Source organism: Heterodontus francisci, chromosome 7, assembly GCF_036365525.1.
Source record: "Heterodontus francisci isolate sHetFra1 chromosome 7, sHetFra1.hap1, whole genome shotgun sequence".
Classification (NCBI taxonomy): Eukaryota; Metazoa; Chordata; class Chondrichthyes; order Heterodontiformes; family Heterodontidae; genus Heterodontus; species Heterodontus francisci.
In genome coordinates, this window is record NC_090377.1 from 63774486 (window position 1) to 63801047 (window position 26562).

At 44.2% G+C, this 26562-nt stretch overlaps 1 protein-coding gene across 1 annotated transcript; it reads right to left on the minus strand.

The window, feature by feature from the left end:
• Nucleotides 1-21818: 21818 nt before the first annotated feature.
• On the minus strand, nt 21819-22921 carry LOC137372382 (putative nuclease HARBI1). The gene is made up of 3 exons (XM_068036272.1): nt 22516-22921; nt 22237-22441; nt 21819-21870 (listed from the first exon to the last, which is right to left on the minus strand). The coding sequence occupies exons 1-3, from the start codon at nt 22919-22921 to the stop codon at nt 21819-21821; spliced, it is 663 nt and encodes a 220-aa protein (XP_067892373.1).
• Between the last annotated feature and the right edge of the window lie 3641 nt (nt 22922-26562).

Sequence of the window (26562 nt, forward strand, 5' to 3'; positions counted from 1 at the left end):
ATTATTGTTTTCTTTTTTGGCCATTTCTTGTTGCTCCGACAGTTGTAACCATTCTTATAAAATTTCAGAAAATCTCTGATACGACAATTAGGCACACATACTGGCGATAAGTCCATTCGGTGCAATAATCATTCCATTCTGGCACAATACTGTTTCCCTAGTCTGCAATTTTTCTTCATATCTGAATCATTTTAAAGGTTGGCTCCTCAAGCCTCCCCTTTGCGCAACACTCACATGTTACACAGGAATTGCATTCCTGGTATACCAGTGGTCATGCAAATGAGCTGACCCTATGGGGTCTGTGCTGCAATACATTAATGGGCTGAAGTGACATGTCAGGAGCAAAACTATTCAGTAACTGGTCCTGTGGATTTTTGTAGCCGATGTCTTTTATTAGTAAAATAAATCATTTCTACAATACATTTCATGTCCTCAGGACGTCTCGTAGCAATTTAAGTCAATGAACTACTTTTGAAATACAATCACTGTTACATAGACTGTTCGATAGCTGATCTGTACACAATAAAGTTCCACAAACAGCAATGGAATAAACGACCGGCCCATCTTTTCTGTTGATGCTAATTGAGGAATAACTGTTAACTGGAATGCCAGAATAACTCAATGCATTTAGTGTAGATATCCAATCTAAGTCCATTGCTACTTACCCCTTCTAAATAACCTTTCCATCCAGTGCAGTACTGAGGGAGTGCTGCAGTATTGGAGGTGCCATCTTTCAGATGAGACATTAAACTGAGGCCTTGTCTGCCTCCTCAGGTGCACTTGAAAGATCTTTTGGCACTATTTTAAAAAAGAGCAGGGAAATTATCCCTGGTGTCCTGGCCAATATTTATGCCTCAGTCAATATTAAGAAATTAGATTATCTGGTTATTATCACATTGCTGTTTGTGGGAGTTTGCTGTGTGCAAATTGGCTGCCGCATTCTCTACATTGCAAATGACTACACCTCAAATGTACTTAATTGGCTGTAAAGTGCTTTGGAATGTCCTGTGATTGTGAAAGGCGCTACATAAATGCAAGTCTTTCTTTCCTTTTTATAGATCCTTCCCATGAAGGTTGTGATGCACTGTGGATCAAGGGCCTCATAGGAAATGGGCTTCCCAGAAGAAGACACTCTACAATAGTTTTTGGCATTCTAATGTTATACAAGACCCTCCATTTCTTCCACTTTCCAGATGAATTTAAATGATAGATTATGAGGGTAATGCTAGGAAATGGCATGAAATAATAGTTACGTTCTACAAAGGGTGGCACACCTGGTGTTGCCCAGGTTGCATAACTGAAAATTAACCTCTTCCCATTTTTAGCTTTGCACACTGCCCCAAGTTTCCATGAATCCTCTACCGCCATTGATTTGTTTAATCAATGGATTACCTCCACTATCACTGCCCCTACCCCCAACAAAACCTTCACAGTCTCTCATCCGGGTCATTTCCTGGTACAGCTGATTTAGCCATCAATTACCAAATCTGACTGAACCACATCAAACAGTACCAGGTCTCACTCTGTAAAACTGCTCACTGGTCTAGGATTATCCTAGAGAGTCAAAGTAACCTCCAGCTTCTTTTCTCCCTTTAAATGCCTCCTTAAACTTCTCTCCAGTGTCACCTCTAACAGAAAGCTGGAGGAACTTAGGGACTTCTTTGTCACTAAGATAGAAGCGGTGATTTTAACTCTGTTCAGGGCAAAGCTGAAACAGGTGGGGCTCTTCAGTTAACTTACCGATCAGAGTCCAGTGATATCATTGGATCAACTGATATTTTAGCCAATGACCTGAGCAGATAAGTTGTTGTGGATTTCCGGCCAGGTGAACTGAGCAGCAAGAAGAGTCAGGGTCAACAGAGGCTCAAAGAGGTAAATTCTTTGATTTTTAAAAAAAATTTCATGTAAAACCAATTAGGTGGCCTACCATCTCTATGCCTCTGCGTTCCCCAGGACCCTCTTCTTTCTAAAACCTAGACTTTCCTCAAAACCTTTTCTATGACATAGCTCAGTGTAAGGGCCATTCCTTTGTGCCCTGTTGACAGCTTCATGCCAGGCAACATTTGGCTCTTGCCCATTTCCCAGCTGCAGTTTCCCAGAGTCATGCAGATGAGGACCAGGAGTTAATATCAACCAGGCCTCATATTGCCAGGGTTAGGATGGTACATCACTCACATTGTCCCCTACCCACCTGATTCCTACCACAAATTAAAATTGGGTTTAAAGATCATCCATGTGATTGCCATTGCTGTCCTACCCTTCCCCTTGCCCATCAAGCCATACCTCTACCAGGCAGCCCCCATCCTGAGTCATCGCTCAAGTTTTTCTCTATTTCCCCTAATGTACTCTCCAAACTCTTCTTGTGCCTGAGATACACCTTGAGCCCCTGCAAGACCCATTTCTACTAAACTGCTGACAATCCCACTTCCCTTCCTGGTACTCATGCTATCTGGCATTGGAAATGGTTCCCTCTTCTCAAGCACTGTCTTCCACCCTTTGAAAATTGCCACCATCACCCACCTCCTCAAAAAAATCACCCTCAATCCCTCTATCCTTGCAAACTACCATCATATCTCCAATTTCCCTTTATTCTTCAAAATCCTTGAATGTGTTGTTGCTTCGCAGAACTGTGCCCTTCAATCCAATAACTACCTGTTATAATCCCTCCAATTAGGTTTCCACTCCTCCCATAGCATTGATACAACTCTAACCAAAGGCACAAATAAAATTCTCCGTGACTGTATTTGTGGTGCACTATCCCTCCTCGTCCTTAAATTTTGTGCGGCCTTTGACACAGTCAATTGCACCATTCTTCTTCAATGTCTTTTTTCTATTATTCATCTCAGTAAGCTATCATTCCCTTGGTTTCAAGGCACGCACCGTTTGTAGAACATAACCTTTTTTTAATCCCATTTCCTAGCATTATCCTCATAATCTATCTCTGAGCAAAGACTAATAGTAAGCCTCAGAATTGGGTGAGTTTTTTGAAACCAGAAAAGGGTGACAAAAAATTGATAAAAAGGGAAAGAAATAGGATATAAGAGTAAACTACTCAGGAATATAAAAATGGATTGTAAGAACTTTCACAAGTATGTAAAAACGAGAGTAACTAAAGTAAATGTTCATCTCTTAGAGGCAGAGAGAGGAGAAATTATCATGGAGAATGAGGAAATGGCAGAGACATTGAACAAATATATTCTGCCTGTCTTCATAGTAGAAGACGCAAATCACATACCAGAAATAAAGTGTAACCAAGGGGCTAATAAGAATAATTAATATCAGTAGAGAAAAAGAATTGGAGTAACTTAGAGGACTAAAAGCTGACAAATCCCTAGGACCTAATAGCCTACATCCCAGGGTTCTAAAAGAGGTAATTGTAGAGATAGTGGATGAACTAGATAAGATTTTCCAAAATTCCCTAGATTCTAGAACAGACGCAGCAGATTAGAAGGTAGCAAATGTAATAACTCTATTCAAGAAAGGAGGGCGAGAGAAAACAAGTAACTAGCCACCAACTCCTTCTTCTCTCTACCAATTCCATCTAACTCTCTGATCGCTGTCCATCACTAAAACCATCCATTCCACCTCTGAAATAGCAGGCCTCCACCCTATATCTTCCATAACTTTGCCACCTTCATTCTTGACTGTTCCAATGCCCTCCATTAATGTCAGTGCATCCAAATAAAAGCATGATGCTGGAAAGGCCCCAAACACTCCTTCCAGGTGAAGCAGCGATTTACCTGTACTTCCTTTAATATTGTATTCGCTGCTCACAATGCAGTCGCAGCTACATTGGGGAGACACAATGCAGATTGGGTGACCGCATTGTGGAACACCTCCGCTCAGTCCGAAAGCATGACCCCAAGCTTCTGGTTGCTTGCCATTTCAACAGCCCCCCTTCGCTCTCATGCCCACATTTCTGTCCTCGGCCTGCTGCAGTGTTCCAGTGAACATTAACGCAAGCTCGAGGAGCAGCACCTGATCTTTTGATTAGGCCCTCTACAGCCTTGCAGACTGAACATTGAGTTCAATCATTTCAGAGCATGATGAAAATGTTTAACCAGGACTTACTTCAGAGTTAATAGAGCTCCTTGCAGCTTCTATTTAAGGGCTGGGTTTTCCCCAGTCAAGAGAATTACTTCTGGAGTGAGTCCAGAAGGGAAGAGTGGAAACTGGTATTTGTAGTGAACTGTGGTTTGAGAATAAAACAGTTGTGGATTACAAACTGTCTCCTGCTTCCTGATTTGGCGAATGGACATCTGCCAATTGAACACATGACTGGTCTATTTTTTATATTTTTCTATTTCTTTTTATTATTTTATTTTTCTTTAACCATGTGCCTGTTTTTCATGTAGACAGAACTGCTCATTGTTCTGCCATTAACACGCTCTCTGGAATAATGCTTTGTCTTTCACCACAAGCATTAACATAGTCTTTGCCTTTGTCCCATGACAGCTTTGTTATTTAATCTCCCCTGCTCTCTGCCCTATCACACACATTCCCTTTTGTTCTCTTCCCCACCAACAACCCCCCACCACAACCTCTTCACTTGCTTAAAACCTAATTTTTTTTCTAACCTTTGCCAGTTCTGGTGAAAGATCACAGACCTGAAACATTAACTCTGCTTCTTTCTCCACTGATGCTGCCAGACCTGCTGAGTATTTCTAGCACTTTCTGTTTTTATTTCAGCACATCCAAACCTCTGTTGCCCATATCTGATCACACACCATGTTCCACTAACCCATCACCCCTGTCCTTGCTGGCCTACATCAGCTCCCGGTCTTCTTGATGTCTCCAAATTAAAATGTTCATCCACATGTTTAAATTCTTCAAGGGTCTCATCCTTCTCTTTCTCTGGAACCTCCTCCCATCCTATAATTCCACCCCACCCACCCCAATTCTCCATCTCTCTGACTTGTGCCTCCACCCTTTCTTTCACCACCATACATTTACCTGCCTATATCTTGCATTCTGGAATTCCTTTGCTTAAACCCTTCCGCCTCTCTCTTCCTATAAGACCCCTCCTAAGGGACACCTTTTTAAGGAAGCTTTTGGTCATCTCTCCTAATATCTCCTTCATCGGTTCAACATCCATTTATTTCCATTTGTCTCTGTGAAGTGCCTTGTGATATTTTTCTATGTTAAAGGTGCTATATAACCGCAATTTGTTGCAATTTAAAAACACAACAGATAACTTGTTGGACATGATTATTCCTTATACTATTTCCACAGCACATACCGTTAGTGTAATTAAGAGACTAATCTAAATGACCTGACAGGACTATTATTATTCCCCATTACACAGACAGTCTTCTTCCAGTGTCACCATGACAACAACTAACCAATCAATGCACCACATACAATGCTACAAAATAATTCGGACACTAACAACCCAAGAAAATTAATGACATTAGATTAAATGATTCATAGAAAGCCTTCTAGCAATGGTAATAAAACAGAAATCTTCCCCAGGTAGGTAAAGGGAATGCTAGTTACCTAAATAACAAATGTTTACATATAATAAATTATGTTTAACATTCCAAATCAAAACTTATTTAGAAAATATAATCAGTAGACGCTCTCAAAATCAGTGCTTCATTATCCAAATATCAATATCCAAATAAGAAATAAAACCCACTCTGTTCCAATGCTGATATTCAGACTTCAAAACCAAAATCTCAGAAATAATGTTGATGGGTCCGACATATCATATCGTTCCGTCGCTATGAATGAACACATGATTCAACCACAAATGCCACTTTCTACTAAACAAGCATCACTGCACCATCCCAGACTAACTACTCGTTTAATCCTTAAGTATTTTCCAAAAAAAGAAACTATACCAAAAATCTAATCTGGATGTAATTTATATAGTGAGTAACCCATTATGCTACAAGACACAAGTCAGAAGTGCCTTTTATTTCTGTCCAAAAGTTATATAAATATTGGACCCAGTGACATCCCACTTTATATTATTTACATGTTTCTTTCTGTAATTGTGCCTTTTTTGTTTGTTGTTATTCACCTATCTCTGTACAACTTATATTTTCCGATAACGAATTTATCTATTCTTTAATAACACACAAATAGAATAATTGAATCATACAACAACAAAGCAATGGACATTCTATGAGCTGAATTTGTGCTCCCATCTAAGGTGGGTTCAGTGGCATGGGGGCTGGCGAATCACCTCAGAGCCGTCCACCCCAAAACCCGGCGGTGTACCGCAGTGTGCTGATTATGTCAGAGGTGGGGAAGTTCCATGGCGGTCTTGGCGTCCCAACGCGACGGTAACCTAATTTAAATTGCAGAAATGCTGTTTAGCATTAATTTTAATGTAATTATTTGTGATATTACGAATGGTCCGTAAGTTTGTGGTTGATGTGCGGCACTCATGTTCCTTCAGTTTTGTGACCCTCAAAAGCTGGCTGCACCGAGGCGAAAGACCTCGGTTCTGTGAAAGGGAAGGTATCCTACCATTGCAGTATCGGGGAAGTGGGGGTATTGCGGTCATTGCGGCTGTGCTGATATTGGGCTGTGCAAGGGGCCTGTGTGTATCAGGGATCTCTGCAAGGGGCCTGTGTGTTTCAGGGATCTCTGCTAGGGGGTTGTGTGTATCAGGGACCTCTGCATGGGGCCTATGTGTTTCAGGGATCTCTGCAAGGAGCCTGTGTGCATCAGGGATCTCTGCAAGGGGCCTGTGTGTATCAAGGATCTCTGCAAGGGGGCTGTGTGTATCAGGGATCTCTGCAAGGAGCTTATGTGAATCAGGGATCTCTGCAAGGGGCCTGTGTATATCAGGGATCTCTGCAAGGGGGCTGTGTGTATCAGGGATCTCTGCAAGGGGTTTCTGTTTATCATGGGGCTCTGCAAAGGGGTTTTGTGTATTAGGGGGCTCTGTAAGGGGCCTGTGTATATGGGGGCTCTGCAAGGGTATAGGTTTTGTGTGTCCGGAGGCCATTAAGGGGTATCATAAAAGATGTTGTATTGTGTGTGATGTCTCACACAGCTGGAAAAGATGTTAAGCCTTCTCCTGAGGTCCGCAGCATCATAGATGTCAGTCCGGCCAATTTGATTCACTTCATGTAATATCATGAAATGGCTGAAGGCACTGGTTACTCCAAAGGCTATGGGCCCTAACAGCATTCTGGCAATAGTACTGAACACTTGTGCTCTAGAACTGGCCGTGCCCCCATCCAAGCTGTTCCAGTATAGCCACAACACTGGCATTACCTGACAATGTGGAACATTGCCCAAGTATGTTCTGTACACAAAAAGTAGGACAAATCCAAAACGGCCAATTACCACCCCCATCTCCGATCATCAGCAAAGTGATGGAATGTGTCGGCAACAGTGCTATCAAGCGGCACTTACTCAGCAATAATTTGCTCACTGCTGCTCATTTTGGGTTCTGCGAGGGCCACTGAGTTCTTGACCTCATTAAAGCCTTCGTCCAAACATGGTCAAAAAAGCTGAACTCAAGAGGTGAGATGAGAGTGACTGCCCTTGATATCAAGGCAGTATTTGACTGAGTATGGCATCAAGGAGCCCTAGTAAAACTGGAGTCAATAGGTATCAGGGGGAAAATGCTCCACTGGTTGGAGTCAAACCGAGCACAAAGGAAGATGGTTGTGTTGTTGGAGGTCAATCATCTCAGTCCCAGGACATCCCTGCAGGAATTCCTCAGTGTAGCATCCTTGGCCCAACCATCTTAGCTGCTTCATCAGTGACCTTCCTTTAATCATAAGGTGAGAAGTAGGGATGTTCACTGATGATTGCACAATGTGCAGCACATTCTGAGATACTGAAGCAGTCCATGTCCATATGCAACAAGACCTTGACAACATTTAGGCTTCGGCTGATAAGTGGCAAGTTACATTTGCACCGCACAAGTGCTAGACAATGACCATCTCCAACAAGAGAGAATCCAACCATCTCCCCATGATATTCAATGGCATTACCATCGCTGAAACCCGCACTAACAACATCGTGAGGGTTGCTATTGTCCAGAAATTTAATTAGACCAGCCATATAAGTACTGTGTCTACAAGAGCAGGTCAGAGGCTGGGAATTTTGCAGCGAGTAAATTACCTCCTGACTCCCCAAATCCTGTCCACCAGCTGCAAGGCACAAGTCAGGAGTGTGATGGAATAGTCTCCAATTGCCTCCAACATTCAAGAAGCTCAACACCATTCAGGACAAAGCAGCCTCCTTGTTTGGCACCACATCCACCACTTTCAACATTCATTCCCTCCACCACTGATGCACAGTGGCAGCAATGTGTACCATATACAAGATGCACTGCAGCAACTAACTAAGGCTCCTTTGACAGGACCTCTACCACCTAGAAGGACAAGTGCAGCAGACGCATGGGAACACCACCACCTGCAGTTTCCCGTCCAAGTGACACACGATCCTGACATGGAACTATATCGTTGTTCCTTCATTGTTGCTGGGTCAAAAACCTGGAGCTCCCTTCCTAATAGCACTATGGGTGTACCTACCCCACATGGACTGCAGTGGTTCAAGAAGGCAGCTCACCACCACCTTCTCAAAGGGCAATTAGGGGTGGGCAATAAATGCTAGTCTAGCCAGTGTGTTACGACCAGGTGAGGAAGGTGTTTAGGGGTCCCTTTCAGCCTTCACCTGGTCTTACCGTAACAGGGTTTAATTTTAAACACATCATGATTTTAGCTCCCCCTTGGTGAATCCTTGCTCACCGCTTTCCAATTATAGGGCAAAGAAACCAGCACAGACAGGTTTTCTTAGGTTTAAATTTAAAGTTGTAATTTATTAAACTTGAACTTAAACTCTAATTCGGTTGATGCCTACAGATACATGATGTGCCCACGCTAGCAAGCATATGTGATACACACATGCAAACAGAGTCAGAAAAGAGCAGAAGGAAAATAAAGTGCAAAAATTTGAGGCAATATCTGAAGAGTTGTTGTTATGGTTCTTCGAGCTCACTGTAGAGCCCTTGATTGCAGGTAAATCTTGCTTTTCGTTGGGGCCCAGTATTCTTCTTTAACCTTGTTCGCTATAGGAGACTTTTCTCTCTTTGGGTTCATGTGTCTTCAGTGGATTCAGAGGCTTGTGATAAAGAGATGGGAACAGACAGGCGAGAGATCTTCTCAGTCCAGGAGCAAACAGTCTTTCTGCCCAAACTCTCTGTGGCTAGTTCAAAAGACCCTGGAACTGCCAGTTAGTCATTTGACCAGCTAACCTGGATTGTATCACCTTAGCAGTCACTGGAATGCCCCTCTTACACACAATACCTGGTGGTCAAGGTCCATTGTGGGTTGAATGTGTCAGGGAATGGTCCTTTGTCCTACCAATCATGGGCTGTTAATGTGCAAATGTCTTTTCCAGCCACGGCTGATCTGTTTAACAAGTCCTTTCTTCACTCCAGTAACAGTTTAAAGTCAATGTTCATGACTAAATTAATGTGCCTCAATCTTGGCAGGTGGGGTCCTAGCCTGACACAGTGACACCCACATCCTGTGAAAGAATAAATAAAAAAAAGACCAACAGTAATCTTTAGTCTTGAGGCACATCAGGCATCCAGACAAACAAAGATTGATAGGCATTGTTGCCAAGGTAGGCTCATCTCTGCATCTGAAGCAAGCCGAAGTCTCCAGCGCCCTGTCATAGGTCTCATACACCCTGTGTTTTTGGATTCCCATGGCATATTGACGTGACTTTGATGGAGGCAGGCCCAAGCGGCAGCTACACCTGACCCTGAAGCTTCAGGATGTGAACAGCAGCCGGCCAGACCAAGAAGGGCCCAAGTATGCCAGAGAGTCTACAGGACTTGCATCACCTACCTCCATATGTACGAGCAACACTGTCAATGAAGACTACGGCTCTCCAGGGAGGCCATGACAGACTTATGCAGCCTTCTGCAGGACAATTTGTGACCTATGGGATTTAGGGGTCACCCTATGCCAGTGGCCCTAAAGATTACTGTGGCACTAAACTTCTATGCATCTGGATCTTTCCAGGGATCCACCGGGGACATGTGTAGGGTGTCATGTGGGGTTTCACAGACCACAGCACCCCACTGCAACAAGGAGGTGACCAATGCTCTGTTCAAGAAGGACAGTGACTATGTGCATTACTAGTCCAACTGTGGCAGTCAGGCCGAGAGGGCCATCGGTTTTGGAGCCATCACTGGATTCCCACAGGTGCAAGGTGTAATGGATTACATGCACGTGGCCATCAAGGCTCCAATGGACCAGCCAGCCACCTTCATCAACAGGAACGGCTTCCATTCAATAAACGTTAAACTGGCCTGCGACCATTGAAAGCGTTTCCTGCAAGTGTGTGCCCATTTCCCAGGAAGCAGCCACGACGCCTAATCCTTCGACAGTCCCAGGTGCCTCAGCTTTTCAATCCCCCGCTCGCCTTCAGGGATGGATTCTCCAGGACAAGGGCTATCCACTGAAGACATGGCTTCTGACGCCTGTGAGGAACTCTCTCAATATAGCGGATGAGAGATACAATACTTGCCATGGCTCCGCTCGAGCTACCATCAAGCAGGGCATTGAGCTGCTGAAAATGAGGTTCCGCTGCCTCGATCGTTCTGCTGGAGCACTGCAATATGCCCCAGCAAGGGTCTTGTGTATCATTGTGGTTTGCTGTGCTCTGCACAATCTAGTACGATAGAGGTGGGCAGCCTTACATGAGAAGATATGCCTGAGCGACAAACATCCTCCGACGAAGAGGATGCAGAGGAGAGACAGTGCCAAGCAGCTGTGAAAGATGATAACACATCAATGGAGGCCAGACATGTGAACAACGCTCAAAGGAGGCAACAGACAACTTCATAATGACCCGCTTTCAGCCACCTTGACGTCTACTGAATGAGAATCCAATAAAGACTGACCTTCATGCATGTCATCTTCCACCTCCTTCCGTTCCGTGTTGCCTGAATGCCGACAAGCTGCATTATGTGTTAGTGCCCATGGGAGAGCATATGTTGATTAGATTTTTAGTCACATTTCCACGATAATCAGGGCTGTGGTCACATTGGCACCGCACTAAGGGGTATGGTGGAATTCAGAGGATCACAATTAAAGTATGCTGGAACGTGGTTTTCACACAATGATGGCTATCGATTGGCACAAAAGCGCATTTAATAACTTTGCACATAACAATATGCAAATAACCATGTGTGGCTAGGTAATTTTCTTAATATGCTTGTGGGTGCTCCTTCGTGGTGTGACACCTGCACTCGCAGCTGTGCTGGAGGCAGGCTGCTGATCAGGGTGCCCTTTGGCCTGAGTGAGATTGTTGTGAGATGACCTTAAGAGTGGACCACCTTAAGAAGCTGTAAGTGAAGGTCACCAGAGGAAGTGATGTCATGTCGCACATGACCCAGGTTGTGGGTGTAGCCTGACAGAGTGGGTTGTGTTTAGATGTGGCTCCTACTGTAACTGTCGTTCTAGTTAAAGTTATAATAAAACCCACATTTTCTTTGGATATTGCTTGTAGTTCTGTGAGTCTTACAGCAGTTCACATATCAAAGGAACAAGTAATATTACAGAGATGACTTTGGCAACTGTCCAATCTGTGCCTGAGGCCTGGAGGGCTCCAGCTGCCTAAGGGTTACCTGGACAGATTCAGGATTCTCCTCAGGCATTGCGATTGCTGGAGCTGGGCTTACTGGCAGAGGGGCTGAGGAGCCGATGTCCAAACTCGAAGTGCCCTGAGGAGAGCCCCCAGATGTGGAGCGCTTTTTGCACAGATGCAACCATGCATTTGTCATGATGATTTTATCACCTCACTGTCTTTGACATGGCAGTGGCACCCTCACTATGTCGCACATCCTGTAGAGACATCCCAATCCCAAAAAGAAACTTTGGAACGTAGCATTTACCTTGGCTGAACGCAAGAGGTCATTGACCTTCTTCCTGCACTACCCCCATTTGTGTCATGTGATGCTACAGCTACTGACATCCTCTGCGATCTCCACCCAGGCTTGCTTGGCCAGGCAGGAGGACCTCTTCTTGCCATTGCTGGAGAAGAGATACTCCCTTGCAGCCTGCAGGAGAATCAGCAGGGAGGCATCACTGAAGCATGGGGCCCCTTGGTCTGACCTCTGACATCCTCAACAGTCTTCCGGGGCGCGGGGGGAATATTTGTTTCAGTTGACAGTAATGTCAATTTATAAACATTTCAGATAAATGAGTTTCTATGGAATGCAAGAAAAGAATGAATGTAGGGCTGGCAGGCTTTTAAAGATGACGCCAGCACCTGCTCCGATGTCAGTTGACACTGTGATTGGTGTCTCACCTGCTGACCTCGCCACATGATTGGGGGAGATGGCCGGCTCCATTATGTTAAATGGCCGCCTGATCCATAATTGCAGCGGCACGGCGACTCACGTGACATACGGGACAGCCGCCATTTTCTGCACCCCTGCGGGATCATTAAATTCAGCCCTATGTGTCAGGAAGAGACAGGCTGGACATTAATGACTAAGACCACAGCAGGAAAAAAAGTAAAACATTTAAATTAAAGGTGCTACATACGAATGTACAAAGAATTCATAAGATAAATGATTAATAGCACAGATAGAGATAAATAGATTTGATCTAGTAGTCAATACAAAGATGTGGTTCGAGGGTGACCAAAATAAGGAAATAAATATTCCAAGATACTTGACTGTTTGAAAAAGTTAGGCAAAATAGAAAAGGAGATGCAGTAGTCATGATAAAAAAGGATTAGATAAAGGCAGATGTGAGAAAGGATCTTAGCCCTGAAAATCAGAATGTAAAATCAATATGGTTGGAGGTTAGAAATAACAAAGGGCAGAAAATGCTGTGGGGAATTGTTTATAGACCCACCAACACAAATCATAGTGTGGAAAGAATATAAATCAGCAAATTAGAGGAGAATCTAATAAGTGTAATGCAGTTGTCCTGGGGGACTTTAATCTTCATGTAGACTGGGCAAACCAAATTGGCAAAAGTAACCTGGAGGATAAGCTCAAGACAGTTTTCTAGAATAATATGTTGAGGAACCAACTAGGGAACAGGCTATTTTAGAGTTAGTATTGTATAATGAGACAGGGTTAATTAGTAATCTTATAGAAAAGTATCCTCTGGAAAGAGTGTTCATAGTATTATAGAATTTCATATTAAGTTTGAGAGTGATATGGGATTTAAGTCCAAAACTCGGGTCTTAAATTTAAATAAAACCGATTACAGAGGTATGAGAGGTGAGTTGACTATGGTAGACTGGGAAATTATATGAAAAATACAGTGATGGATAAGCAATGGAAAACATTTAAGAAAATAGTTCATAATTCTCAATGAATATGCATTCCCTTGAGGAATAAAAACTTCATTGGAAAGTGGTACAACCATGGCTAAATAGAGAAGTTAAGGATAGTATTAGATTAAAAGAAGAGTTTACAATGTTGCCAAGAAGAGTAGTAAGCCTAAGGATTGGCAGGGTTTTAAAATCAGCAGAGACTGTCCAAGAAAGAGACAAAGAAGAAGAAAATACAATGAATAACCTAGCAAAAAATATTAAACCAGATTGTAAAAGCTTTTGCAAGTATATAAAAATGAAGAGCTTAGTGAAAGTAAATGGGGACCCCTTAGAGGCAGAAATCGGAGTAATTTATAATGGGGAATAAGGGAATGACAGGGATGTTAAGCAAATATTTTGTGTCTGACTTCATATTAGAAGATACAAAAAACATAAGGTAAAATGTGGGAAATCAAGGGTGTAATGAGAGTTACAAACATAAAGTAATTAATATTAGTAAAGAAAAAGTATTGAAGAAATTAATAGAACTAAAATCAGGTGAAGCAGCGATTTACTTGTACTTCTTTCAATGTAGTATACTGTATTCGCTGCTCACAGTGTGGTCTCCTCTACATTGGGGAGACCAAGCGCAGACTGGGTGACCGCTTTGCGGAACATCTCCGCTCAGTCCGCAAGCAGGACCCTGAGCTTCCGGTTGCTTGCCATTTCAACACTCCCCCCTGCTCTCATGCTCACATCTCTGTCCTGGGATTGCTGCAGTGTTCCAGTGAACATCAACGCAAGCTCGAGGAACAGCATCTCATCTACCGATTAGGCACACTACAGCCTGCCGGTCTGAACATTGAGTTCAATAATTTCAGAGCATGACAGCCCCCCACTTTACTTTCATTTTTAGTCATTTTTAGTTATTTTTTCTTCCTTTTTTTTTTTGGCATTCCTTTTTACATTTTTTACAATCTTTTTTTGTATTTATTTCAGTTCATCTTAGTTTGTTCAGTTTGCTCACCCACTGTTTTTTCAGGTTGTTTTTCTTCAGGTTTGCACTTGCTGATGTTCAATATTCAGTATATTCACACCTAATCTGTACTAATGCTTTGTCTTTCAACACACCATTAACATATTGTTTGCCTTTGCTCCGTGACCTTTTGGTCAGCTATGTGGCCTGGTCCAATCTGCACCTTCTCCTTTGTTATCTCTTGCCCAACCCCCACCTCACTTGTTTATAATCTGTGACTTTTCTAATATTTGTCAGTTCCGAAGAAGGGTCACTGACCCGAAACGTTAACTCTGCTTCTCTTTCCACAGATGCTGCCAGACCTGCTGAGTGAATCCAGCATTTCTTGTTTTTGTGTTGGAATAGAACTAAAATCCCCTGGTTCTGATGGCCTACATCTTAGGGTTTCAAAAGAGGTGGCTGCAGAGATAGTAGATGCATTGTTTTTGATCGTTCAGAATTTTCTAGATTTTAGAACAGTCCCTCTGGATTGGAAGGTAGTAAATGTAAGCCTACTGTTCAAAAAAAAGGGAGAGAGGAAACAGGGAACTATAGGCCAATCAGCCTAACATCAATGGTAGAGAAAATGCTCGAATCTACTATTCAGGACGTGGTAACAGGGAACTTGGAAAACAACAATATGATGAGGCAGAGCTAACATGATTTTATGGAAGGGAAATCATCTTTGACAAATCTATTAAGAGTTTTTAGAGGATGTAACTAGTAGGGTAAATAAGGGGGAACCAATGGATATAATATATTTGGATTTTCAGAAGGCTCAATAAGTTGCCACACAATAGTTTGTTACACAAGATTAGGGCTCATGGGATAGGGACACTATATTAGCATGGATTGAGGATCTGCTAACAGACAGGAAACAAGAGAGTAGTAATGAACTCTTGTTATTGGACCTTATCCAGTTTCCCCCCCATGTGTTTAATTGAGGTTTAAGTAATTTAAGTAGAAAGTATAAAATATATGGGAAACACACTACATTCCTGATTAAGTATACTATACAAAGAATTATTATTTTATTTAAACCCTTGTACCTTCAAATCTTTCCAAAACCACTGGCGACAACTTGATATTAAGGAAAAAAACATAAGAAACACAGTATTGTACTTTATAGTTTTCAATAAGGGAATAATGTGGGAGCACATTTTCAATAAGGACATGTTTAGAGATTTTCAGGGAAAAAAAGAGTGAAAATGATCAAACACAAGTTGATTTCACTTTTACAAACTGCACTGTGGGAGAGCAGGCTTCCAGCAGCCACATGTTCTGTTTGATCTGTCACTTTGGATTTAAGTGGCTAGCTCTATTTTAGGAGGAAGTAAACATTAAAGTAGTGCTACTTCAAATGTGATTTAGAATCATAGAATGGTCACAGCACAGAAGGAGGCCATTTGGCCCATCGTGTCTGTGCTGGCTCTCTGCTAGAGCAACTCAGCTAGTTCCATTCCCCAGCCGTTTCCCTGTAGCTCTGGAAATATTTTCTCTTCAGGTGCTTATCCAATTTCCTTTTGAAAGCAACAATTGAATCTGCCTCCACAACACTCTCAGGCATACATTCCAGAAACTAACCACTCATTGTGTAAAAAAGTTTTTTTCTAATATCACCATTGGTTCTTTTGCCATTCGCCTGACATGAGCATCCTCTGGTTCTCGACCCTTCTGCCAACATGAACAGTGTCTCTCTATTTACTTTGTCTAAACCCCTTATGATTTTGAAGCCCTCCATCAAATCTCCTCTCAATTTTCTCTTCTCTAAGGAGAACAGCTCCAGATTTTCCAATCTATCCACATAACTGATATCCGTCATCCCTGGAACCATTCTCATAAATGTTTTTGCATCCTCTCTAAAGCTTTCGCATCCTTCCGAAAGTGTGGTGCCCAGAATTGGACACAATACTCTAGCTGAAGCTAAACCAGTATTTTATAAAAGTTCACCATAACTTCCTTGTTTTTGTACTCATGTCTCTATTTACCAAGCCTAGGATCCCATATGCCTTACTAACCACTTTCTCAACCTGCCCTGCTACCTTCAACAATTTGTGCACATATACCCTAGGTCTCTCTGTTCCTGCACCCCCTTTAGAATTGTACCCTTTATTTTATATTGCTTCTCCTCATTCTTCTGATCAAAATGTATCACTTCACACGTCTCTGCATTAATTTTATCTGCCACGTGTCTGCTCATTCCACCAGCCTGTTTATGTCCTCTTGAAGTCTATCACTATCATCCCCACAGTTCACAATACTTCCAAGTTTTGTGTCATCTGCAAATTTTGAAATTGTGCTCTGTACACTGTTACGAAAGTGCTTCTGTGTTTTGTTAAATTTTTTTTTGAGGATTCATTTTTGAAAGATTGAAGAAATGTTAAACTTTGGGTTTTTCAAAGGGGGTTCATGTAAAGGCCACTTGAATTTGAAAAACAGTCCTTGGAAATGTTTTTTAAAAGGGGCACTAAGAGGTCTTGTGATGAAAACAAGCCTTTCGAGGAAACCACCTGACTTCCAGCAACAACAGCAAGCCTTTCTGGGAAACTACTTGACTTCCAGTTCAATAAACAACAGAGAACTTTGGACACCTGGAGAAGTTGTTTACAAAGAAGTGATAGGTCAAGATTGATGGAAGTCAAAAGGTTGACCTCCTGTTGTCAGTTTCACTTTTGAATTGTTTTGAATTAGGGTTGAACTGTATTACAAAGGGAAAGAACTTCCAAGGAGAGAAGAGAACTTCCAAGGAGAGAAGAGAATTCCCAAGGAAGGAGAGAAGACCACAACCCAGCTGAGCTTTTCAGCATCTCTCTAAAAGACCCTGAGAAGTCCACTGTGCCAACTCATCTTGTCTCCTGTCTTTGAAGAAAAGCCTGCTAAATTAATTCTCAATGCCACCTGGAAACTGTTCTAAAAGATGCCAGTGACTCATAAATGTGTACTCAGAGGCCAGACTGTATGCCAGTTTTGGAACATAACATATCTCATCTGCTGTTTCTACAAGAATGAGTGAGTATTCAGCCCAAGTGATTTTTGTCTGTAATAGAGCTCTAAAAACAAAAATTCCTTTAATTTTCTAGTTAACTTGTGTATGTGTGTGTGTGAGTGTGAGGGGCAAAGGTAAAAAGGAAACTTTAATATTTCAATCTGTGTGTTTATGCTTTACTTCATTACTGGCTAAGACTTGTTTTATAATAAACTAATAATTTTGTTGTTTATTAAAGAAACCTGGTTAGTGTGTTTTATTCTGGGAAAAATAAAGTATATGACTGACCGTATCGGTAAGTGGGACAATTTAAATATATGCTGTGACCTAGAATGAACAGTGCACTCCTCCTACCTCGGTCAAAACAACACCCAAGTCTAGATCCCTAATATAGATCAAGAAAAGCAGTGGCCCTAGTTGCGACTTCTTTTGATGTCTGAAATGTAGGGGTTGGTTTTCATCTTTGGCATATAATGGGTGGATAGTATGTGGAGTAATTACAGTGCATGTCCAAAGTGACCAGACAAAGGCTTGAGTCATTTCAATGATCGGGCCTCATTTGCATTCAACTGTTGATCTTCCAACAACTTCCAATTGCTGATAGGCAGCTCACTGTTTTAGGAAGGGAAGGAAATCTGGCAGGCTAGCAACAGACCATGAGTCCCCAGTGTGGCATTAAAGGGCTGGTTGGTGGGTGATGGGGACCAATATTGAAGTGAGGAGAATTAGCAGCAAAATACATGAAGTGTAATTATGCTCATCCTGCTACCCAGATAGTGCCAAATAAATTCTCTTTTAATTGTTCCTAGAGATGCTTCCAGCTATCCCTTTAAAGGACATTGATGCCAGGTAATTAGTATCTTAAAGAGAAAATCCAGCCCTGTTCCCTTGACTTTAAATGGCACAACAATCATCAGATTCCCCGCCATCAACAAGTTGGATATCATCACTGACCAGAAGTTTAACTGAACCAATTAGATCAATATTGTGACATACTACAAGGACGTGTCAGCGGCTAATTACTCTGTAATGATTGACTCATCTCCTGACCCAACAAAGCCTCTCCACCATCTACAAGTCTCAACTGAAGAATATGATGGAATGCTCACCACATTCCCTGAATGTGTGCAGCCACAACAATATACAAGAAGCTTGATGGCATCAGGAACAGAGGAGTTCACTTGATTGGTGTTCCAGCTAATAGGCTCAATAACTAATCTCTCCACTACTGGCATACAGTTGATGCAATATGTACCATCTACAGGATGCATTGCAGCAACACACAAAGGTTACCTTCACAACACCTCTGCTCCCTGTAAACTCTACCACTGGGAAGGACAAGAGAAGCAAAGTTGTGGAAACACATTCACTTCCAAGTTCTCCTCCAAGTCATACACCATCCTGACTTGGATATATATTGTCACTGGTTCAAAATCCTGACCTAACACCATTGCGGGATTACCTCATCATTAGACTGCAGCAGTTTAAGGAGAAAGTTCAACACCATTACCTCCTCAAGGCAAACAGCGATGAGTAATAAATGTGGTCATGCCAGCACTGTCCACATCAATACAAAAAAGATTTGCAGTTAAATATTGTGTTTAAAATACCACAGGCTGAAGCTATTTAAACAAAAAGGTTATTGGTTACTGAGCCAGGTATTGAAGATGTGTACTAAAGTCAGATAACTCAGTCGATTTTAAACTGAGTCAGTGGAGGCCAGTATTCTCATCCCAGGCCTATGAAGCTAGGTGGCTCCTTTTCATTTTGAGAATAACAACAAAAACTTGCATTTATATAGTAGCTTTATAGCAGTAAAACGTTCCACGCTGCTTCATAAGATGTTACCAAACAAAATTTGACAATGAATCACATAAAGAGATAGCTTTGTCAAAGCGTTAGGCTTTAAGGATCGTCTTAAAGGAGAGAGAGGTAGAGGTAAGGAGAGACTTAGGGAAGGAATTACAGGGCTAGGCAGCTGAAAGCATGGTGCCAATGGTGGAGAGATAATATAGAAGGAGATGCTATCCTTAAACTCACACCTCAAGGGGTGAGGGGAAGTAGTCAGTTTTATTGACAGGCCCACTGATGATTCACTGAAATGGGAAGCAGTCAGAGTGACACTGACTGCGAATGCAGAGGAAAGGACAAAGGGACACAAGGGGCAGTCAGTCCTTATTCTCCAGGAGTATTCTGTAATTAGTTGAATTAAGGTAAGATTTGAATCCATCTCCTACTCTGTATGTTCACGTGCTGTATGTAAAATAAAGCAGCTTAAGAATTCACAGGCTGGATTTTAACAGCCCACCGCCGAAATTGGTGGCGGGTGGCAAAATTCACAACCCACACGCACAGACCGCATGTTGCGGAGCCGCCACGATTGCAAACCCGGTGGCTCATTAGCATGGCTGCGGTGCCCGTCTGCCCAATCATGCAAAGGGGACGGGCTGAACGACATTGTAAATGACATCAGGTGATGAATGGTCAGGTGCTGGCATCATATTTAAAGGGCAGCCAGCTTTGCATCACTTACAATGGTGAAGTAAAACCGTTTTGTCTGCTGCTGCACACTGCTGAATCCAGAGACACATCTTAATAACTACATCCTGTCTGAGACGTGATCCAGAGTGGTCCCATGGTTCAGCAATGCCTCCCTGCTCAGTCTCCTCCAGGCTGTGCGGGCAAGGCGAGAGGTCATTTTCCCCAGCAATGGCAAGAAGAGACCTCCCCCGCCCGACCAAGCAAGCCTGGATGGAGATTGTAGAAGAGGTAAGCTGCCATGGGGTCACCTGTCGCGACTGGAACCAATGCCGCAAGAGGATGAATGAACTCATTCACTCGGCAAAGGTAAGTGGCACTTTTTCTGGGGCCCCATCTGACCTGGGTTTCCTCATCCAGAGTGGCACATGGGTGCCACTGCTGTGTCAAACACAGGGAGGCCTGTTGGGGAGGATTGATGCTACATGTCTGCATGTGTGAAAGAGTCAATCCCTCATTTGCATCCCAGAGCATGGCACCTACATGACAGGCTGGGTCCGTCTGACACACTGACTGTCACCCACATTTTTTTGTAGCGCCCTTGTTGTGCAAAGCGTCATGTTGTTGTAAGTCAATGTTTAACATCTGCATCCTTGCTCTTCCAGGTAAAGAATGCGCACAATGCGAGGGAGTCCTCCAGGACTGGAGGAGGGGTGCCGGACCTCCGACCACTGACCCAGGCTGAGGAGGAGGTCCTCGAAATACGTGGCAATCATGGAGGACATCCAATTTCAGAGGTGGAGCTTGGCTTACGGGGGTGAACAAGCATCTCTTTGACAAACGTAATGATTATTAAAAACATTTCCTTTGTGGACACAATGCTGTCACATCAGTGATATGTACACCAGTGAACCTAAAACTATGCTCTACACATTGTATCTTGCAGGGTGACACTCCGAACTGGCATTGGAGTCCTGGAGAGTGCGGGTACCTCTGAGCAGGAGGTGATCTTACAGGAAGCAACGTCCCATGACAGTCCCGCACCTTCCACCAGCGCAGAGACACTCACCTCGGTGGGAATGCGTTCGGCTCCAGAGTCTGGGTCACAAGCTGGTGAGAACACCACACACATGCCTGAACAGCTGGCTGAGGCTGAGACAGGCGAGGCCTCTGACAGTCAGAGGACTGTGGGCGGCCAGGCGCATGCTGAGCCCGAGGTTGATGATGACCCTCCAGTGTCGACAACACAAGGCATGCTGGGTTGCAGGGAGAGGTAAGGCAAAATCTGGCGGAGATGCCACAGGCCATGCACAGCCATGAGCAGAAGATGGGGGAGTCCATCCAGGCCATGACAGCTGCCATGTCCCAGGCAAATGAGCACATGGCTTCCTCCATGGAGGGTTAGCGACCTTCATGGAGAGCCACATCCCACAGATGTGCGTTGACCTGCAAACCATCACCTCGGCCATGAGCTGGATGCAGCAGTGGCTAGGCAAGAGAGGGACCAGGGGCCTGGACACTGTCTCTACACCTGGTTCTTCTCAGGAAAGCAGCGAGGTTACCATGAGCCTTGAGAGGGAGGAAGCGAGCCAGCCATCCATATGTGGGGTCTCCCATCAGGGCGATTCCAGTGTGGACACCAGCTCCTCAGCCCCTCCACCAGTGAGTCCAGCTCCAGCAGCCATGACATCTGAGGAGAGCTGGACTCACTGGTACAGGAGGCCCTCAGGCAGTCGGGGCCCTTCAGGCCTTGTGCGCCCAGAGGACAACCACCCAAGTCATTCAAAGCCAAGGGTGTCCTGATCAGCAGCCTGCCTTCAATCAAGCTGCTAGCACACAGGTTGCACAGTGAAAGAGCACCCGCAAGCGGCTAAAAAAGACATCATGACACATATGGGTTATCACGGGCGCAATGTATATGTTCTGTTAACTTCTCATTAAATGTATTTATCTAACAGGTGTCTCCTTTTTACTGTGTTAATGATGCATACCAGCATGTGCTGACTATGTCTCCTCCCAAGACATGATTGCCCTAGAGTAATGCCAATGTATAGAAAGACATCATCGCCATGCCAGTATTCATGATGATTGCACTGCACGGGTGCAGTCACATGGGTAATGGCTCAGTCGTCTGATGACAGTAATAGTGGTGACACAGAAGACACAGATGCAGGGAACTGCCAACCAGATGCAGCATGGTGATGTGTGAGTTGGGGAGCATATTCTGATCCTCAGCATTCGTGGAAGCGCTCAGAAATAAGTCGTTGCCGAGTACCCCTTGCTCTTTGCTCGCCCTGTCTGCGATGCCTTCGTGATCTCTGCCCTTTCCATGTGCGAATGCTGCTGCAACTCCTCTGTGTCCTCATCGTGCGAGCGTGTCACCTGCTTGTGTTCCTACAAGGCCTCCCCCCTCTGTATTGCAATGTTGTGAAGAGCACATCACACAGCAACGATGTGCGCTACCCTTTCTGGTGAGTACTGTTGGGCACCACCTGACCTGGGTTGACAGCGGAACCACATCTTGAGCATTCCGATGGCCTGCTCGATGGTAGCTCGTGTCGAGCCCTGGCAGGTGTTGAATAACTCCTCTGCATCGCTGGTGGTGTTTCTCACCGGTGTCAGGAGCCATGTCTGTTTAGGGTTGCCCTTGTCCCCAAGAATCCACCCCGGATCTGAGCCAGTGCAGTGAAGAGCATTGGCACCTGGGAGCGGCGCAAAATGAATGAGTCATGGCAACTGCCTGGAAAGAGGTCACACACTTGCATGAAGTGTTTACTGTGGTCACATACTAGCTGCAGGTTGAGTGAGTAAAAGCCCTTTCTATTCAGAAATGTGACTGGTTGTCTGTCTGGAGCCTTGATGACCACATGCATGCAGTCGGTAAACCCTTGCACCTGTGGGATTTCCGTGATGGTCCCAAATCCAACGGCACTTTGGGACTGACCCTCAAATCCATTGGCCCTCCTGTACAAGGCACCGGTGACCTCCCTGATACAGCTGTGCACTGTTGACTGTGAAACCCCATACAGGTCACCGGTGGGTTCCTGGAATGATGCGGCGGCGCAGAAGGTAAGAGCCACAGTGACTTTGAGGGCTACAGGCATAGTGTGTCCAGCAAACCCCATCGGCTGCAGCTCATCATTCTGCAGGGCATTGAGATGCGTCACTGCCTCTCTGGACATCCGCACCCACCTCTGACACTGGCGATCTGACACGTGCAGGTATGTCATGAGGGGCTTGTAGACCCGTTGTCTTCTCTGATGTCAAAAGTGCCTTGGTGGCTGCTGCTGCTCCCTTCCAAAGAAGAACAACAAAGAACAAAGAACAGTACAGCACAGGAACAGGCCATTCGGCCCTCCAAACCTGCGCCGATCTTGACGCCTGTCTAAACTAAAACCTTCTGCACTTCCGGGGGCCGTATCCTATTCCCATCCTATTCATGTATTTGTCAAGATGCCTCTTAAACGTCGCTATCATACCTGCTTCCACCACCTCCCCCGGCAGCAAGTTCCAGGCACACACCACCGTCTGTGTAAAGAACTTGCCTTGCACATCCCCTCTAAACTTTGCCCCTCGCACCTTAAACCTATGTCCCCTAGCAACTGACTCTTCCACCCTGGGAAAAAGCTTCTGACTATCCACTCTGTCCACGCCACTCATAACTTTGTAAACCTCTATCATGTTGCCTCTCCACCTCCGTCGTTCCAGTGAAAACAATCCGAGTTTATCCAACCTCTCCTCATAGCTAATGCCCTCCAGACCAGGCAACATCCTGGTAAACCTCTTCTGTACCCTCTCCAAAGCCTCCACATCCTTCTGGTAGTGTGGCAACCAGAATTGCACACAATATTCTAAGTGTGGCTTAACTAACGTTCTGTACAGCTGCAGCATGACTTGCCAATTTTTATACTCTATGCCCCGACCGATGAAGGCAAGCATGCCGTATGCCTTCTTATCCACCTGTGTTGCCACTTTCAGTGACCTGTGGACCTGTATGCCCAGATCTCTCTGCCTGTCAATACGCCTAAGGGTTCTGCCATTTACTGTGTACTTCCCACCTGTATTAGATCTTCCAAAATGCATTACCTCACATTTGTGCGGATTAAACTCCATCTGCCATTTCTTCGCCAAAGTCTCCAACCGATCTATATCCTGCTGTATCCTCTGACAATCCTCATCACTGTCCGCAACTCCACCAACCTTTGTGTCGTCCGCAAACTTACTAATCAGACCATCTACATTTTCCTCCAAATCATTTATATATACTACAACAGCAAAGGTCCCAGCACTGATCCCTGCGGAACACCACAAGTCACAGCCCTCCATTCAGAAAAACACCCATCCACTGCTACCCTCTGTCTTCTATGACCAAGTCAGTTCTGTATCCATCTTGCCAGCTCACCTCTGATCCCATGTGACTTCACCTTTTGTACCAGTCTGCCATGAGGGACCTTGTCAAAGGCTTTACTGAAGTTGATATAGACAACATCCACTGCCCTTCCTTCATCAATCATCTTCGTCACTTCCTCAAAAATCTCAATCAAGTTAGTGAGACACGACCTCCCCTTCACAAAACCATGTTGTCTCTCGCTAATAAGTTCATTTGTTTCCAAATAGGAGTAAATCCTGTCCTCTCTGATAATTTCCCTACCACTGACGTAAGGCTCACTGGCCTATAATTTCCTGGATTATCCTTGCTACCCTTCTTAAACAAAGGAACACCATTGGCTCTTCCATGAGCTTCCATGTGGGCTGTGCCTGCCTGTTGGCTTGGCCTACAGTAGATATGGCTCCTTACGGCACTTGGATCAAGAGAGACAGCATGGACCAGCCCCATCTGAATGTTGCAGGTGAACTCGGTGCCTTCAGTTGGTCAAAGGCACCTATCAGGGCAGACAGTGATGTATATTGGTGCTTCAGCGAGGATGCAACATTACCTTTGACCCCAGACCATTTTTGGCCCACACAGAAGGGGTCATGGAATGCTATTTCTCCTCCCTTCCCAAAACAGCATTGGCAGATAGCAGGGTCAGCCCCCTTCGCCCTCCTGTCAAACACTAGCGTGACCCCCTTTATGGTAGAAGGGCACAGGCCCCCTCCCTTATTTCATGCAGTTATGTCCCAGTCATCGGAGGCCTCCACCCACCCACCTTTGCCAGCTCTGAGGACTGATGCTTCGTTGCTGGACGTGAATGTGACGGCACGTGAGTGCTGCACGTCCAAATAAAGATTGAAACCTGCGACCTGAATCACTGCGGCCTACATATTAATGCATGGTAAGTAGCCAGTAACATATTTTAATACGAGTCCTGCTGCTGAGGGGCGGGGCGGCCGCCACGAGGTCTCGCTGTTGCCGCCGAGATCAGTATGGGGCCTGCTGATGTCAGGGTCGCTGGTAGGCCTCCTCCATTCCTATCTTCATTGCACCCCCCCGTCACCGTTCCCGGCATCAGAGGATCTTTAAAATCCAGCCCATATCTGGCCTCATCTCACTAAGTGTTTCCATTTGTCTTCATAAAGATTAACGAAGGGTGTGAAAGGCATGATATCCATTTCAGATCTTGTGACAATATCATAAAGCACATAGGAGTATGTGAAGGGCATCCAATCAATCCACGTCCTTTCATTTTCCCTTTGAAAGTGTGTTTTTTGGGTCGGGTGGTTGAAAGATTTTGAGTGATTATATAGGGCAGAACCTTGTTGGGGATTTTCATGTGTCTACTTTCAGTGTTGAACTACAGGTAGAAGGATTTCTTTGAAAGTAGATAGTAATAAGGGAGTTTCACAATGACCATCACTGAGGACAGTATTGCTGAAGATGTTTTGGGTTACCAGTAAATGTGCACAGCAAGCTTCCTGAAAGGGATAACACAGACACAGATAAATGTATTTTGACTCAGTATCTGATGCACCAGTCTTCGAAGTTGCATTGGTGAGTAACTTCTTCATAGTTACTGTCTGCACCCTGTGCTAACGTTAATTCCAGCTTGAACTCCTCCTTCTCCATAGTTTGACTAGTTTGTAAAGCAAAATTGTAAAGCATGCAGCAGGCATGATGAGTGTGGAAAATGTGGACTGTACCATAAGGAGCCACCCAACCTTTCTAGACATCTGAAGTGTTACTTCAATATGACATGGCTATGCTCAGTAATGTTCCTATTGTTTGCATGGCCTCATTGTATCTGCACTCTTCTTTCATCAGTGCCTGGTTGCAGAGAGGGCTAATACTGAAGAGGATAAGTGTGGTAGCCCAGGAGCCATCCTTCTACTCTTCAAGTAAGCCTGGCATATATAATTGGCAGGAAAGAAATGTATAATTGGGATTACCAGGGACAGACATTGACCTGTGTAAATCTTTACTGATGGTTGCAGACCAGCTGGATATTGAGATAGTAGAATTGTTACTTATGAAGATTGCACAATTGTTTGCATGTCCTGAATGTTTACATGGGTGAAATCAGCTATACTGTTGCAGGACGAGATGATGCCATAGTGGTAATGTCATTGGACCATTAATACAGAGAACCAGGTTAATACTATGGGGACATGCATTCAAATCTCATTTTGGCAGCTGGTGGAATTTAAACCTAACTAATTAATAAAAATCTGGGATTAAAAGCTAGTCTCAGTAATGGTGACCATGAAACTATTGCTGATTGTCGTAAAAACTGAACTGGTTCACTAATGCCCTTTAGAGAAGGAAATCTGACATCCTTACCTGGTCTGGCCTACATGTGACTCCAGACCCACACCAATGCAGTTGACTCTTAATTGGCCTCTGAAGTGGCCTAGCAAGCTATTCAGATGTACAAAGCCACTACAG